We start from the raw sequence: 18,591 nt of genomic DNA on the forward strand, positions 1-18,591 counted from the left end.
GGAGAGCTCAAATAGTGGCTTTCCATGGCAGAAGATTCGGGGGCCTGTACAACAGTCACACTTTTAGATCTTCAAAAACAAGTGTGTATGCAGGCAGACAAACTCAACGAATTGGAAAACAGGTCAAGAAGGGATAATCTCAGACTGGTAGGCCCTGCCTGAGTCATTCTCGGACTGTTCGATGCCTGCTCTGCTGGAGCGCTGGCTAACAACAGAATCTGCACTGTCTCAGTGCAGGCCCGCTGTGCTTAGAGCGGGCGTACAGAGTGGGTCGACGCCAAGATGGTGGAAACTGTTCCCGTGTGGTCATAATCAAGGTACATAATTATGTGCATAAAATAGAAATTTTGCAAGGCTTCTGTGAAAAGAGGGGGACTGTGCAATATGATGGCAACCCAGTGATAATTTTTCAAGAACGTTCATTTGCGCTGCAGGAGCACAGAGGGAAATTCACATCTATATGTTCAGCATTTCACGAGCTTCAAATACGCTTCATGCCGGTATATCCTGCGACGCTAAAGATCTATCATCAGGGTGGATGGCACAATTACGAATCCCCCCAAGTGGCTCAAGAATGTTTGCAAACTCTACAAAACATCCAGCAGCCTAAAACCTGAGTATGATATGTCCTATCATCAGTCCTTAAAGGGGTAATTTTATTGACTTGAACAGCTTCACATGTAATTTGTACGCTACTTTGTATAATTATATTGTCATTCAAGATCTAATGTGGAGGCAACTGTAAGACACCGTATTCCAGTAACTGTATATGAAGCCTATATAGATATGTTGATGGGGTGCGAGACCCCAAACATTATTAGTGATTCCCTTCCCACCACAACTTGATGTGGGGAGATGTTTTGGGGTACATTGGAATGGTTGGATGGAAGGGGAGAGAGGGAGGAGGGGTTTTCAAAGGGGGGAGAGGACGGGTGGTTGGGTGGGAATTGCAGGGTACAATTGGGGAGTTTAGTGGAATGCTTTTGTGGGGGAAATTCAGGAAGTGGTATTGGATGTGGGGATTGGTGTGCATGATGAGTGTGGCTGGTGTGAGTGGTTTGAGTGTGTGAACTTTACCCTGGTGGATTATGGGTGTCCTTAAGTTCTGGTGTGCTGGCAGATCTTTGCTTCTTTGGACCTGAGCAAGACTGGGCACTGGGGTCCTGTTGCTTGGAAGCCATAGTGACATTGCACTTTATCTTTCCTACTGAATAAGGTTTCCTCTTGATTTATTACTTGGAATATGGGAGGGATCTCATCGCTAATAAAACGCGGTAAGATTCTTTAGGCTCTCAAGCATCATGGTGCAGATATCGTGTGCTTACAAGAGATATGCTTGACAGCTGATGAGCATCAAGTTGAAGCATTCATGGGTGGGCAAGGTCTTTTCTGCTTCATCAGAGGGGTGGCATAGCGGGGTAGGGAAGGTACTAGCTGAAAAATTGGCCAGGGTTCTTCTCCGACTGGTGGGATGCAAACAGGTTGGGTTGGTTCATCACCATCAATCAGTTACTAATGTTCAGTGTCTATTGTTAGCTATGGCCCATTGTCAATTCCATCAATTACCAGCCCCAGTGCTGAGCTTGGACGCTGACAAGGCCTTCGATAGAGTGAGCTGGCCTTATCTATTTCAGGTCTTGAAGATACATGGGCTATGGGGGCTGGTTTTATAGAGCAATTCAGGTTCTGTATGCAGAACCTCATGCATCTTTGTTGGTGAATGGGGTGCAGGCTTGCTCTTTTCGGGCACGCAGCAGGGGTGTCCACTCTCTCCTCTATTGTTTTTGCTCTCATTGGAGCCCTTGTTGCATGTCCTGAAACTGGACGAGAGTGTTTTGGGGGTGCAGATACTGGATCACCATATTAAAACATTTACTTTCGCAGATGACATATTGTTTTAACTAACCCACGGAACTCCCTTCCACAACTTTTACAACAAGTCATGTATTATGGCCAGCTGTTGGGCTTCACCCTGAACCTATACAAATCACAGGCTCTTCCAGTGTTGGCCTCCACAAGACTTAATTGGGTGGGAGGTTTTTCTTTGAAGTGGGTAGATGGACTCTTAAAGTACTTGGGAGTACATATCATCCCTGATTTGTCCCAACTTTATACTATGAATGTTGCAAGGTTGATTGTTGATATGCAAGATTGAGTGTTAAACTTTGGGCTTAGAGGGCTCATCCTACTTCCCTCATGGGGCACATTGCCTTAAATAATATACTTATTATACCTCGCTGGCTTTATGTATTTCACTTATTGCCACTGTATTTGAAAGTTGCGGTTGAGCAATGTGTAAATCACCTCTTACAGCATTTCCTTTGGCAGGGGAAGAGATCACGATTACCAGTGACCACCATGTACAAACCTGTGGAATATGGGGAGTTAGGTTTATTCAGCTTGCAATATTTAACTGTTGCCAGTGGCATGAGGTATATCAATGACTGGTTTACAGCTGTACAGGACTTTTCAGCTACTACACTGGAAACTCAACTACCGACAAATACACACTTCAATTGCCTTCTTCATACTTCTAAGTACATAAGTATTGTCATACTGGGACAGACCGAAGATTCATCAGGCCCAGCATCTTGTTTCCAACAGTGGCCAATCCAAGTCACAAGTACCTGGCAAGATCCCAAAACGGTACATTTTATGCTGCTTATCCTAGAAATAAGCAGTGGATTTTTCCCAAGTCCATTTTAATAATGGTCTATGGACTTTTCCTTTAGGAAGCCATCCAAACCTTTTAAACCCCGCTAAGCTAACCACTTTTACCACATTCTCTGACAACGAATTCCAGAGTTTAATTACACGTTGAGTGAAGAAATATTTTCTCTTTTAAATTTTAAATTTACACTCATACTTCCTTCTGCTAAAGCGGTATGGCGTTGTATTTGCCACCTTCACCATTTTCTCCCACAGTGACACCATTTTTGTCCATATGTAACAACCCTGCATTTCCACCAGAAAACCTCTACTCTACTTTTTACTTTTCATAGATGGAGTCATCTGGGTATTATGTGCTTGCTGCAGGTGGTGACGGAAGAGGGACACTACTACTACTACTATAAATCATTTCTATAGCGCTACCAGTCGTACGCAGCGCTTCACAATTGAACATGAAGAAAAGACAGTCCCTGCTCAAAAGAGCTTACAATCTAAATCAGGACAGACAGACAGGACCAATAAGGATAAGGGTAGGACAGACAGAAGAACACACAGGGAAAGGGACTATTGAAGAGAGGAAGACAAGATAAAGGTTATGAGCAAGTGACAAGTTACGAGTCAAAAGCAGCATCAAACAGGTAGGCCTTTAGCCCGGATTTGAAGGCGGCCAGGGATAGAACTACTACTATAAATCATTTTTATAACGCTACCAGTCGTACGCAGCGCTTCACAATTGAACATGAAGAAAGACAGTCCCTGCTCAAAAGAAGCCCATTCCAGGCATAAGGTGCGGCGAGACAAAGGGAACACAGTCTGGAGTTAGCGATGGAGGAGAAGGGTGCAATTAGGAGAGATTTGCTTAGTGAACGGAGTTCCTGGGAAGGAGTATAGGGAGAGATGAGGGTGGAGAGATAGTGAGGGGCTGCAGAGTGAATGCACTTATAAGTCAATAAGAGGAGCTTAAATTTTATACGGAAACGGATAGTTAGCCAGTGAAGTGACTTCAGGAGAGGGCTGATATGGGCATAACAACTTTGGCGAAATATTAGTCGTGCAGCAGAAATTTGAACATATTGAAGAGGAGAGAGGTGGCTGAGTGGAAGACCTGTGAGAAGCAAGTTGCAGTAATCTAAGCGAAGAGTGATAAGAGTGTGGATGAGGGTTCTGATAGCGCATTGAGAAAGGAAAGGGCGAATTTTGGCGATATTATAAAGGAAGAAACGACAGGTTTTAGCAATCTGTTGAATATGTGCAGAGAAGGAGAGGGAGGAGTCGAAGATGACCCCAAGGTTACGAGCAGATGAGACAGGAAGAATGAGCGTGTTGTCGACAGAAATAGAGAATGGGGGAAGGGGAGAGGTTGGTTTAGGTGGGAAGATAAGGAGCTCAGTTTTGGACATATTGAGCTTCAGGTAGCGGTGAGACATCCAGGTAGCAATGTCAGAGAGGCAGGCAGATACCTTGGACTGGATTTCTGCTGAGATTTCTGGTGTGGAGAGGTAGATCTGGGAGTCATCAGCGTAAAGGTGATACTGAAAACTGTGGGAAGAGATCAGAGCAACAAGGGAGGAAGTATAGATGGAGAAAAGGAGAGGTCCTAGGATGGATCCTTGAGGTACACCCACTGACAGCAGGATAGAGGAAGAGGAGGATCCACCAGAGTATACACTAAAAGAACGCTGTCAGAGATAAGAAGAAAACCATGAGAGAGCAGAATTCTGAAATCCAAGTGAGGACAGTGTGTCAAGAAGTAGGCTGTGATCAACAGTATCAAAAGCAGCAGAAAGATCGAGAAGGAGGAGGATAGAATAGAGCCCTTTGGATTTAGCCAGGAATAGATCATTGGAGACTTTAGCAAGTGCTGTTTCAGTTGAATGAAGGGGACGAAAGCCAGATTGGAGTGGATCAAGAATAGGTTGAGAAGAAAGAAAGTCGAGGCAGCAACGGTGGACAGCACATTCTAGTATCTTGGATAAGAAAGGGAGGAGGGAGTTGGGGCGATAGTTGGAAGGAGAGGTAGAATCCAGAGAAGGTTTTTTGAGGAGTGGGGTGACTACGGCATGTTTGAAGGCATCAGACACAGTCGCAGTGGAAAGTGACAGATTGAGGATATGACAGATGAAAGGGGTGACAGCAGCAGAGATAGTGTTGAGTAGATGAGTGGGGATAGGGTCAGTGAAGCAGGTGGTTAGTTTTGAGGATGACAGAAGAAGTAAAGTTTCTTCTTCAGTGATTTCGGAAAAGGAAGAAAAGGTGGCAGGGGTAAGAGGGTTGAGAGAGTGGACTAAGGGAAGAAGGGGTGGAGGAGAGCTGGTTGTGAATTCAAGTTTAATCTTGTGAACCTTATCATGAAAGTAATCAGCCAGAGTCTGGGGAGAAAGTGAAGGGGGAGTAGGAGGAGAAGGCACTTTGAGGAGAGAGTTTAGCGTGGCAAAGAGACGTCTAGGGTTTGAACCAATAGAGTTAGTCAATTGGATGTAATAGTCCTGTTTGGCAAGTTGGAGAGCAGATTGGAAGGAGGTCAGCAAGAATTTGAAGTGAATGAAGTCAGCAAGGGCACGAGATTTAAGCCACAGGTGTTCAGCAGAGCGGGCACAAGAGCGTAGGTAGCGGATAGTAGGGGTCAACCAAGATTGGGGTTAGGTACATTTAACGGGACAAGACACGGAAGGAGCAAGGGTGTCCAGAGCAGATGACTTGGTTGACATAGCAGTAGAGAAAAGATTTGAGATACTGGAGGACAGGGTAGAAGGGTTAATAGCCTGTAGATTCCTAAATGTGTTGGTTAGAATAGGACGGGACTGGGGAGGAGGGTTTTGAAGTGTGAAAGTTATAAGATGATGGTCAGATAGGGGGAGAGTTCAGGCAAGAAAATTGGAGGGTGAGCAGTTGGAGAAGAGTACAAGATCAAGACAGTGGCCATTCTGGTGAGTAGGGGCGGTGGAGCACAGTTGAAGATTGAAGGATGTTAAGGCAAGGAATTTATTTATTTAATACACATTTATATCAGAGTCAGAGGGGTCATTAGCATGAAAGTTAAAATCCCCAAGAATGAGGGAAGAAGATGAAGGTTCAAGAAAGAAGGAGAGCCAGGCATCAAAATCAGTGAGAAAGGAAGAGGGGGGATTTTGCAGGGGGTCGATAAATGACTGCTACCCGGAGAGGTAGAGGAGCGAATCGACTGATTGAGTGGACTTCAAAGGAAGAAAAGCAGTGAGATTGAGGTGGAAGAATGGGTTGAAATTTACAGGAGGGTGAGAGTAGTAGTCTGACACCGCCTCCACGGCCAACCGAGTGAAGAGTATGGGAGAAGAGATAACCTCTATGACATAAGGCCGCAATTGAAGCAGAGTCTTCAGGGTGAAGCCAGGTTTCAGTTAGGGCAAGCAGATGAAGGTTATGAGAGATAAAGAGGTCATGGATGTAGGAGAGTTTGTTGCAGACAGAGCGGGCATTCCATAGAGCACAAGAGAAGGGTAGAGAAGAAGGGGGGTGGAGAGGAATAGAAATAAGATTGGAAGTATCACGGTAAGGCCTACACGAATAGGATGAGGGCTCATGAGGGGGACCAGGATTGGGATTAATGTCACCAGCGAAGAGCAGGAGGAGTAGGAGAGTACGGAGGAGAGTAGGAGAGGTATGACGACAGCGATGAAGGCGAGATGTATTCAGGTAAAAAGGCGAGGGGTGAATGGAAGGAAGGAAGTGTTGAAGGTTCAGAGCTGTGAAGAAGGGGGTGGAAAAAAGAGATGGTGAAGAGAGGGATAGAGAGATGGTGAATACAGAGGGAAGACACCTGAAACCATTTCAGTCTCTTCAACAGGAATTCTCTCTTCCGGACTCTGACCTTTGTTATTATTATTATTATTAATTACATCATTATGTGGACAGCTTACCCTGGGAGGCTCTTGCAGAAGATATTCAGGAGGAGCCATATTAGAGATTCTGTGCCAGAACTTGATTACGCACGACTGGCTACTATTTGGCGTGCTGACCTTTCTACTCACTTGCCAATGACCTTGTTAAAGTCTCACGTTTTCTTGATTAGACGTCAGACCTATGAAACTTTCTAAGTATAAGTGCTTTGAAAAAAATGAACAGACTCCCAGTATAATTTACATGGCATATTTATTTATACAATTTTTTAGATACTGCCTACATGTTAACGAAAAAAATTAAATAGTTCACAAATTTAGAAATGTATTTATTAGCTAGGATTTATTTACCGCCTTTTTGAAAGAACTTACTCAAGGCGGTGTACAGTATGAAATCACCATTCAAAACTTTCCCTTTCCCATTCTCCTTAATAAAACCTTTAACATTTCCTGGTTACACTTTCCTTAATTCCTGACCTATCAAATAAAAACTACACGAAAAACTGGCACTTACCCCAGTATATCCACTATTCTGACATTATATGACAAATCTGTTAGAATTGCTTTGACACAATGCTTTTCCTATATCTACAGATTATCTCATCCTTCCCAAGTTTCAAAAAGCACCATTAAAAATCAAAACACAATGCAGGCGTCACCTAACAAGATACAAAGATATGGAATTCTTTACTAAAAACATTAAGATATGTTACATATTACCTTAAATTTTGTAAATTGTTAAAAACACATGAATTCATTTGTATACCAACACTAATAATTGTTAATTCCATGGTATACTTGTTACCTTACACATGTTATAAGTGCTTAAGTACATAAGTATTGCCATACTGGGAAAGACCAAAGGTCCATCAAGCCCAGCATCCTGTTTCCAACAGTGGCCAATCTAGGTCACAAATACCTGGCAAGGTCACAAAAAAGTAAAAAAAAAAAAATAATAATAATTTTATGCTGCTTATCCCAGAAATAAGCAGTGGATTTTCCCCAAGTCCATTTTAATAATGGTCTATGGACTTTTCCTTTAGGAAGCTGTCCAAACCTTTTTTAAACGCAGCTAAGCTAACTGCCTTTACCACATTCTCTGGCAACGAATTCCAGGGTTTAATTACACGTTGAGTGAAGAAGTATTTTCTCCAATTCGTTTTAAATTTACTATTTTGTAGCTTCATTGAATGCCCCCTAGTCCTAGTATTTTTGGAAAGAGTAAACAGATGCTTCACGTCTACCCTTTCCACTCCACTCATTATTTTATAGACCTCTATCATATCTTTCCTCAGCCGTCTTTTCTCCAGGCTGAAGAGTACTAGCCGCTTTAGCCTTTCCTCATAGGGAAGTCGTCCCATCCTCTATCATTTTCGTCACCCTTCTCTGCACCTTTTCTAATTCCACTATATCTTTTTTAAGATGCGGTGAACCGAATTGAAAACAATATTCGAGGTGCAGTCGCACCATGGACCGATACAAAGGCATTATGAAGTCCTCATTTTTGTTTTACATTCCTTTCCTAATAATACCTAACATTCTATTTGCTTTCTTAGCTGCTACAGCACACTGAGCAGAAGGTTTCAACGTATCACCAACAACAACACCTAGATCCCTTTCTTGGTCTGTGACTCCTAACGTGGAACCTTGCATTACGTAGTTATAATCCGGGTTCCTCTTTCCCACATGCATCACTTTGCACTTGCACACATTAAATATTATCTGCCATTTAGACGCCCAGTCTCCCAGTCTCGTAAGGTCTTCTTGTAATTTTTCACAATCCTCTTGCGATTTAACAACTTTGAATAACTTGGTGTCGTCAGCAAATTTAATTACCTCACTAGTTACTCCAATCTCTAGTCACTTATAAATATGTTAAAAAGCAGGGGTCCCAGCAAAGACCCCTGGGGAACCCCAATAACTACCCTTCTCCATTGAGAATACTGACCATTTAACCCTACTTTCATTTTTCTATCTTTTAACCAGTTTTTAATCCACAATAGTACACTATCTCTTATCCCATGACTCTCCAATTTCCTCTGGAGTCTTTCATGAGATACTTTGTCAAATGCCTTTTGAAAATCCAGATACACAATATCAACCGGCTCACCTTTATACACATGTATGTTCACCCCTTCAAAGAAATGTAATAAATTGGTGAGGCACGATTTCCCTTCACTAAATCCATGTTGGCTTTGTCTCATTAATCCATAATTTTGAATATGCTCTGTAATTTTATTTTTTATAATAGTCTCTACCATTTTGCTCGGAACCGACGTCAGGCTCACTGGTCTATAATTTCACGGATCTCCTCTGGAACCTTTTTTTAAAATCGGTGTTACATTGGCCACCCTCCAATCTTCCGGTACCACGCTCTATTTTAAAGATAAATTACATATTACTAGCAATAGTTCCGCAAGTTCATTTTTCAATTCTATCAGTACTCTGGGATGGGTACCATCCGGTCCAGGAGATTTACTACTCTTCAATTTGTCAAATTGCCCCATTACATCCTCCAGATTTACAGAGATTTCACTCAGTTTCTCCGACTCATCAGCTTTGAATACCATTTCTGGAACTGTTATCTCTCCCGAATCTTCCTCGGTGAAGACCGAAGCAAAGAATTCATTTAATCTCTCCGCTATGGCTTTGTCTTCCCTGATTGCCACTTTTACCCCTCGGTCATCTAGCGGTCCAACCCATTCTTTTGCCAGCTTCCTGCTTTTAATATACCTAAAAACATTTTTACTATGTGCTTTTGCCTTCAATGCAATCGTTTTTTCAAAGTCCCTCTTTGCCTTCCTTATCAACACTTTGCATTTGACTCGACATTCCTTATGCTGTTTCTTATTATTTTCAGTCAGTTCCTTCTTCCATTTTCTGAAGTATTTTCTTTTAGCTCTAATAGCTTCATTCACCTCACTTTTTGCAACTAGTGATATAATCTTCTAATCCTCTTTTCTATTGGTTTGCTGTTTTGCCTGTTCTTTACTTTTGTTCTTTCCTATTTAAATTGTAGTTCCTTTTCTGTATGTTTTATGATTTAGTTTTAAATTTGTACACTGCTTTTAACTATACATTAGCAAAGGCGGTATAGCAAGTCTGAATAAATAAATAATATTATTCATACATCTACTACAACTGTTTACTAATGGTAAAATACTATTACAAATGTTTAATGTTAGTCATATTGAACATGAACTTGTTTGGGAAAATGTGGGATACAAATGAAACCAATCAAACATATAAATGGCAAGTGACCGTACTCACTTGCAAATGCGCACTACAGTCCGAACGCTGAGAGTCCAAGCCATGCCTCCATGGGCGTGGAAATCGGAGGAGGAGGAAGCAGGGAGGGAAAGAGGGGGCGGAACTCAGGGAAACACATACAGCCGCACAAGGATACCGTCGCTACCGCTCCCCTCCCGAGGTCCCCGCTACCGCTTCCCCCCCAGAGTCGCCGCCGCCGCTGCCCCCACTCCACCCGGCCCGGGACCTCTCTTCACTATTGAACTTACAGCGCCGAAACCGCAGCACCTCAGCTCCCGTCTGCCTTCCTTCCCTGCCTGTGTCCCGCCCTCGCCGACGTTATGTCACACAAGGTCGGGACACAGGCAGGGAAGGAAGGCCGGTGGGAGCTGATCTGCATGTTGCGGTTTCGGTGCTGTAAGTTCTGTGGTGAAGAGAGGGCCCTGCCTGGGTGGAAGGGGGGTGGCTGCAGCGACTCCAGGGGGGTGGGGAGCGGTATCGGCGACCTCGGGGGGGGGGAGGAAAGAGCAGGAGAAATGCTGGATATGGGAGGTCACAGAAAGAGGGGGGCCTTGGAGCTGGCTGGGAGGGAGGGATGGAGGGGGGCATTGGAGCTGGGAGGGAGGGACAGAGGGCCTTGCAGCTGGCAGGGAAGGAGGGAGGATGCTGGACATGGGAGGTCAGAAAGAGGGGGGCCTGGGAGCGATGGACAGAAGGGGGCCTTTGAGCTGGATGGGAGGGAGGGACGGAATGGGGCCCTTGGAGCTGGGAGGGAATGGGGCCTTAGAACTGGGAGGGAGGGCAGGAGGCCTTGGAGCTGGGGGGGGAGGGACTGGGACCTTGCAGCGGTGAGGGGAGGGGAGGGCCTTGGAAAAAACACATCCCAATACTCGCCCGTTTTGATGGCTTAACGGCTAGTAAATAAATAAATTATAAGTAAAGCCAGGTTTTCAGTGCTTTATGGAAAGACTCATAATGGTCCAGAAGGCATAATTTAGGAGGAATTTTGTTCCACTACATGGGTGCTGCTGTTCAGAATGCTCTAGACCTCTTTCAAGTACACCAAAAGATTTGCAATGATGGGACTTCCAGTGAGCCCCTCAGGCTAGAGCACAGATTACATTTCAAAGTGTAAGGAACTAATTTCTGGGCCAGATATCTACTGGTATCATGAACAGCATCTTAAATTGTAATCTGGCTCATACAGGTATGGTAGCCAGTGCGACAAATCCAGTAGTGAATGTGCTGAAGTCCAGTGCAGTACTAAGATTAATCTAGCAATTGATTTCTGGGCTACCTACAACCAGCATAGTAGGTGTCTGGTCAAATCCATATACAGAGCATAGTAATAATCCAAACTAGGAAGGACTGATAGCTGAACTACCAACCTGAATAGGTTCATAGTTAGATAGGGGTTTAACTGGTGAAGAGTTTTTAGTTTACAATATATGGACTGAACTGTGCAAGACATTTGTGCCTCACCCCACTCTATCCCAAATCTTTCACCTCCAAAGACACCATACAAGCACCCCTGTAAAGTGATAAGGAAACTATGGACAGGGGCCCTTTCATCAGTAAGTGGTCCTTTTACTAAGGTGCGCTGAAAAATGGCCTGTGGTAGTTTAGATGCATGTTTTGGGCGTGCACAGAATCATATTTTAGCACACCTGTAAAAAGTAACTTTTTTTTATTTTTGCCAAAAATGGACATGCGGCAAAATGAAAATTGCCGCGCGTCCATTTTGGGTCTGAGACCTTACCACCAGCCATTGACCTAGCAGTAAAGTCTCACGCGGTAACCACTTTTGACTCCTAACCATGACTCTCTTACTCAACACCCTCACTTTTCACCCCTACCACTGCAATTTCCCCACCCCTAGCTGTCTGTTCGTCTGTCCAATTTAGATTGTAAGCTCTGTTGAGCAGGGACTGTCTTTTCATGTTCATTTGTACAGCGCTGCGTAAGTCTAGTAGCGCTATAGAAATGTTTAATAGTAGTAGTAGTAACTGGGCGGTAATGACCTAGCCAGAAAATAAAAAATATTTTCAGAAGCACGAAGCGGATGGCCACCAAAAATGAAATTACCACAAGGGCTATGCGGTAGCTGGGTGGTAACTTAGAATTGGCACGCGTTGGGCACATGTAGGCGCTTACGCGTTTTAGTAAAAGGGCCCCTAAAATTTCAGTCTTTTGCTTATTTAGGACCTGACCATTCACAGCTAATAAATTTTCAATGGCCTGTAAAAATTAGATTCAGCAGTTCAGAAATCACTTCAATTCCTTCCCAAGGGAAAATAATTGAACATCATCTGCACAGATAAAGCCTACCACATCCAATTGTTTATATGTTAAATATAATGTTTAAAGGAAAGCTATGGGCAAAAAATTGCAAGGTGCCCACAGCCAAGCCTATTTCAACTTTCTCATAAAAACAGCAAGAAACAGTACAGCTTCAAGCATGTACACCTGAACTTTGACCACACATTGTAAACTGACTTATCTTTACCTTCAAGGGTGATCATACAGTAAATATATTCACATGCAGTTCACTAGCTTCAGCACATAAGAATTACCATGCTTACTCACTTTAGTATCTTTTTTTTTTAATCCTACCTGAAACTTGAATCTGATGCTCTTTATTGTGGAATTATTACAACAAATCTAATCCAATTAAATGAGAATATGCAACATACTATAGAAACTGTACATAGCTTACCAGGATTATTATTCATTATGGTTTTTGGTGGTCTAGGAGATGGTTTAGGGAGGATGCTTTCAATCAAGGCTTTGCTAGCAGTGGCATGCTGTGCCTTTTTAATACTGGTCCCTTCAGCTTCCCAGGTCTGCTCGCCAAGGGTCAACTGCACCATAAACATCTTCAAAAACAAAAAGGGAAATTAACTTTTAAGAGAGAAAGGATGTATTAGTCCAATGCTGTTCAAATTAAGCTCTGAGAGAAAAGGACATTTCTCTGGGTAAGTGAACATTTTTTGTACTGTGTGCTTTGGTGATTTAAAGGTTGGAGTTTAAAAGAGGTAAGGTAATTGATAAAGACAGTTTGAATTTTAAAAAGCAAATGTTATTAACTAGCCTCCTTACCCTTTTCCCCATAGTTTCTAAAACTTGAACCACAGAATACAGCATTAACAGATAGTACTACTACTACTTATCATTTCTATAGCGCTAGCGCTGTACACTTGAATATGAAGAGACAGTCCCTGCTCGACAGAGCTTACAATCTAATTAGGACAGACAAACAGGACAAACAAGAGATAAGGGAATATTAAAGAGAGGATGATAAAATAAGGGTTCTGAACAAGTGAATAAGAGTTAGGAGTTAAAAGCAGCATCAAAAAGGTGGGCTTTTAGCTTAGATTTGAAGACGGGCAGAGATGGAGCTTGACGTACCGGCTCAGGAAGTCTATTCCAGGCATATGGTGCAGCAAGATAAAAGGAACGGAGTCTGGAGTTAGCAGTGGAGGAGAAGGGTGCAGATAAGAGCCTCTAGAAAGCACAGAAGTAAGCTTAACTAACTAGTTTCAGGGCCGCTGAGAGGTGGGCAGGGGGGACAAAATTCTCTGAGCCCGGCCCAGTCTCTTGGCGGCCCTGACTAGTTTCCATATTGTACAACCCTTTTTCCCACAGTTTTAAACTGAAACTTTCTTCTAGAGGCAGAACTTAACTGTAACAGCCAAGAGCATTAAAAAGGATAGTAACAGGGCATAAACTTTGTCTTAAAAGAAAGTTACTTTCCGTTTTTGCCTGGAAGTGAGCTACTGACCTGAATTAAGTGTTAAGGTGTGAGGAAAGTAGAACAGCTGCAAAAGTAAATAGGGCAATCTGATTATTATGTTAGCTTCAAAGGGTCTGTTTGAAGCAGTCCCCTTAGAATCAAAACTATATAGAGAGGAAAGGTCCCAGGAAACTAACTTTCTGAGAAGCTCTGAGAGAAGAGGACATTTCTCTAGATAAGTAAACATTTTTCTGTGCTATGGTGATTTAAAGGTTGGGGTTTAAGAGGTAAGGTAGGTTTATTGATAAAGACAGTTAGAATTAAAAAATAAAAACTCATGGGCAAATGCATTTCAACTAAAACTGAATACAGAGAAAACACACTGCCTCATCCTCTCATCCCAATACAATACGAACATACCCACAAACTTAATCACCCCAGATTACGCCCTCCCTATTTCAGATAACCTGAAAATCCTCGGTGTCACAATTGACAGGAACCTTGCACTCGAGAGCCAAGTTAACTCTACAATCAAGAAAATGTTCCACTCTATGTGGAAACTTAAACACGTGAAACCATTCTTCCCGAGGGCAACGTTCCGCAACCTGATACAATCAATGGTTCTAAGCCATGCCAACTACGGCAACGGAATTTATGCGGGATACAAAGAACAACTCATAAAGAAGCTACAGACCGCTCAAAACAGCCAGTCTTATATTTGGAAAATCGCAATTCGAAAGCGCCAAACCCCTTCGAGAAAAACTACATTGGCTCCCAATCAAAGAACGTATTACTTTCAAAATCTGCACCCTGGTCCACAAAATTATCTATGGCTATGCCCCAGGATATTTATTTATTTATTTGTAGCATTTGTATCCCACATTTTCCCACCAATTTGCAGGCTCAATGTGGCTTTGCCGTAATGGCGGTTGCCATTTCTGGGTAACAGAATTACAAATGGTAAAATTGTGATAAGGTGCATACATATATGGTAACTTAATTGGAACGTACATGGAATATAACATATATGGGACAGATCTTGGTATATATATACCGTGTGCATACATACATGGTAGAGAATAATACATTATGGTATTGCATGAAGATTCCTGAGTACAAATTGTATTGTACATACATTAGGTCATTGATTACATTGAGATCATATTCGGTATAAGGTTTAACAGTGGTGGTACTTGATTATTCATAGCCAATAAGTTAACCAGTCCTGTGATAGGAGTTCGGTTTTGTATACATCGTGTGTAATGTTATTAGTTAGTGTTTAAGATGGATGTTTATGGTATGCCTTCTTGAACAGATCTGTTTTCAGTAGCCTTCGGAAAGTGGTTAGGTCTTGCGTTGTTTTTATGGTCTTCGGTAGTGCATTCCATAGCTGCGTGCAGATGTATGAGAAACTGGTCACGTATGTGGATTTATATTTTAGCCCTTTACAGTTAGGATAGTGGAGGTTGAGGAATGTGCATGATGATCTTTTTGCGTTCCTAGTAGGCAAGTCTATAAGATCTGACATGTAGGAAGGGGCTTCCCCGTAAATGATTTTGTGGACCAGGGTGCAGACTTTGAACGCAATTCGCTCTTTTAGTGGGAGCCAATGTAGTTTTTCTCTTAGGGGTTTGGCGCTTTCGTATTTTGCTTTCCCAAATATAAGTCTGACTGCTGTGTTTTGCGCGGTTTGAAGCTTCTTAATGATTTGCTCTTTGCATCCGGCATAAATGGCATTGCAGTAGTCAAAATGACTTAGCACCATTGATTGTACTAGGCTGCGGAATACTTCCCTTGGGAAGAAAGGTTTAATTCTTTTTAGTTTCCACATTGAGTAGAACATTTTCTTTGCTGTATTTTTCGCATGGTCTTCGAGTGTGAGATTTCGGTCAATTGTGACTCCCAGTATTTTCAGGCTGTCTGAAACCGAAAGTGTATAGTCTGGGGTGTTTATGGTATTGGTTTTGTTTGTGTTGTATTGTGAGGATAGGATGAGACACTGTGGTTTTTTTCTGCGTTTAGCTTTAGTTGGAATGCGTCCGCCCATGAGTTCATTATTTGGAGGCTATGTGTGATTTCGGTTATGTCTTGTTTGAACGGAATGTATATCGTGACATCGTCTGCATAGATGTATGGGTTGACTGACCTCATAGACCTGCAACCAGAAACTCAACCAGATCATCACAAACATACCTAAATCTTCACCACCCTAGCTGCAAAGGACTCAAGTATAAATCAATTTATGGATCCAACTTCTCCTATATAAGCATGCAACTCTGGAATGCACTACCAAAAACCATAAAAAACAACGTACGACCACCTCAACTTCCGGAAATCGCTAAAGACCAACCTGTTTGAAAAGGCATACCCTACTGACCCAACTTAAAACGCCTGAACCCAGCAACACAAAGAAACCAAAACTTGTAATGAACACTATACAACTCTTCTCTACGATTCCCTAATATGTCTGTAACAGATTTATCTCATTGACAATAACATCACTCTGTATTTGTTTTATCACCAGAGGTGGCTAGCGCCTCACGGTACTTTGTAAGCCACACTGAGCCTGCAAATAGGTGGGAAAATGTGGGGTACAAATGTAACAAATAAATAAATAAAACTCTTTTCCCCATAATTTCTAAAACATGAACCACAGCATATGACTTCCCTATGAAGAAATACTAAGGAGGCTAGGGCTTTTCAGCTTGGAGAAGAGACGGCTGAGGGGGACATGATAGAAGTATATAAAATAATGAGTGGAGTGGAGTGTCTGTTCACGCTTTCCAAAAATACTAGGACTAGGGGGCATGTGATGAAACTACAGTGTAGTAAATTTAAAACAAATTGGAGAAAATATTTCTTCACCCAACGCATAATTAAACTCTGGAATTCGTTGCCGGAGAACAAGGTGAAGGCGGTTAGCTTGGCAGAGTTTAAAAAGGGGTTAAACGGTTTCCTAAAGGACAAGTCCCTAAACCACTACTAAATGGACTTGGGAAAAATCCACAATTCCAGGAATAACATGTATAGAATGTTTGTACTTTTGGGAAGCTTGCCAGGTGCCCTTGGCCTGGATTGGCCGCTGTCATGGACAGGATGCTGGGCTCGATGGACCCTTGGTCTTTTCCCAGTGTGGCATTACATATGTACTTATACAGTGTTTAACAGATAGCGTCTAGAAGGCACAGCAGGGCCTAGTTCAGTCTTTATTCCCACCCAACCTCCTCAATTCCCGCCTGCACACCCCCACCAAATCTCTTCATTTATAGTCTTAACTAATAGTCAATAATTCTAATTAGGATAACAAAAGGGGAGGGAGAGTCATTAGAGTTTTAATTACATTTAATTATTTTCTGAGAAGGAAACACTAAATAAATCACACAATATACAATACTAGTAAAAAAAGGCCAGTTTCTGAAAGAAATGAAACAGGCCCTTCTCTCTCTCTCAGCTGTGGTCCCGCCCTCATTTCCTGTTTCCGCAAGGGCGGGACCACAGCTGAGAGAGAGAAAAGGGCCAAGGCTGCACGCGTTTTACCGCTGCTGCCAGCCGCCGTAACCCTAACTTGGTAAGTGAAGATGACTTTTAAACATCGGAGGGAGGGGGCCTGGAACTGGAAGGGAGGGAGGGAGGAAGGGAGGGACGATGACACCCTCATGGTTGTGACGTTGCGTTGCTGTGCCTAGCAACTATGCTGCGTCCCCTTCCCTTTCAGTGTTCAGCCCTCGACGTCATAACATTATGACGCAAGGGTGGGACAGTGAGACAGATGGTTACAGCCAGCATGAACCCCACAAACCGCACGGACCCTAAGAACCCTTCAGTGCCACAGGAGTCAGCTTCAGAACGTTGGAGTTGGAAATTATTATATAGGATAATCTTAATGTTCTTTATATTAATCTAATATCCCTAGTACCTTAAGAAGTTTAAACAACAAAATAACACTAAGATGCAGATAGCAGTCCAGCAGCAAGAGGGGTACTATCCAGTCTTTTGCACTGAGTGCTACATGTATGATTATCTACCAGTTGGCGAGAAGTTATATGTGTGTGCTCAATGCAAAGAGCTCCTAGTTCTCAGAGAAAGAGTCCATTCTCTTGAGGCTACAGCAGCAGACTTGGATGAGCTGAGGAAGACAAAGAGGAGGCCTACGGGGATGTTCTAGAGAAGTTCCACTTCCGGTCTGGCAGCCTTATGCTGCATTAAAGTGGGGAGGTCTCCTAAAAGGACAGCATCACCCTGGCGAAGTAGGAAGTAATCCTGTAGTCAGGACCTGCCCACCAGGTGATGAAATACTCTCTTGAACTGAGGATTTGTCTCCAGGAGGAAAGGGTTAGGACAACTGTGGTAGTCGGTAAATCAATCATCAGGAATGTAGATAACTGGGTGGCTGGGGGGTTTGAAGATTGTATGGTAACTTGCCTGCCTGATATGAAGGTGGCGAACCTCACACATCACCCAGATAAGATTTTAGATAGTGTTGGGGAGGAGACTGCTGTCTTGGATATATGTGAGTACCAATGACATAGAAAAATATGGGAGGAAGGTTCTGGAAGCCAAATTTAGGCACTTAAGTAGAAATCCAAATCCTCCTTGGTAGCATTTTCAGAAATGCTCCCTGTGTAGGACCCAAGAGGCAGGCAGAGCTCCGCAGTCTCAATGAGTGGTTAAGATGATGGTGCAAGGATGAGGAATTTAGATGTGTTAGGAACTGGACAACATTTTGGGGAAGGGGGAACCTGTTCTGAAAGAACAGACTCCACCTTAACCAGGATGGAATCAGGCTGCTGGCAATAACTTTAAAAATTAGATAGAGCAGCTTTTAAACTAAAATGGGGGGGGAGCTGACAGTTGCCCAAAAGTGCTTGGTTTGGTGTTAAGTATCTTCGAAGGATACCATTGAAACAGAATATGTTGGTAATCCCAATAGAGAGATTTCTGTAATAGTGAAAGAAAGCCAAGAGTGTTTAATGGGAGAACAGAGTAAAGGATGTAAATTATCCCCCTCAACTTCAAAGCACCTTGTAGATGCTAGGAAAAAAAACACACAATTTGAAGGGTCTG

The 18,591-nt window shown here is 42.8% G+C and overlaps 1 protein-coding gene across 3 annotated transcripts in view; it reads right to left on the reverse strand.

Moving 5' to 3' along the window:
- Window positions 1-18,591, reverse strand: part of STAU2 (staufen double-stranded RNA binding protein 2) — a 447,934-nt gene that overhangs the window by 371,933 nt on the left and 57,410 nt on the right. For all 3 annotated transcript variants that reach the window (XM_030215580.1, XM_030215586.1, XM_030215579.1), the window contains exon 4: window positions 12,511-12,670. In XM_030215580.1, the coding sequence (XP_030071440.1) occupies window positions 12,511-12,670 (160 nt within the window). The remainder of the gene's footprint in view (window positions 1-12,510; window positions 12,671-18,591) is intronic.

Source organism: Microcaecilia unicolor, chromosome 1 (assembly GCF_901765095.1).
Source record: "Microcaecilia unicolor chromosome 1, aMicUni1.1, whole genome shotgun sequence".
Taxonomy (NCBI): Eukaryota; Metazoa; Chordata; class Amphibia; order Gymnophiona; family Siphonopidae; genus Microcaecilia; species Microcaecilia unicolor.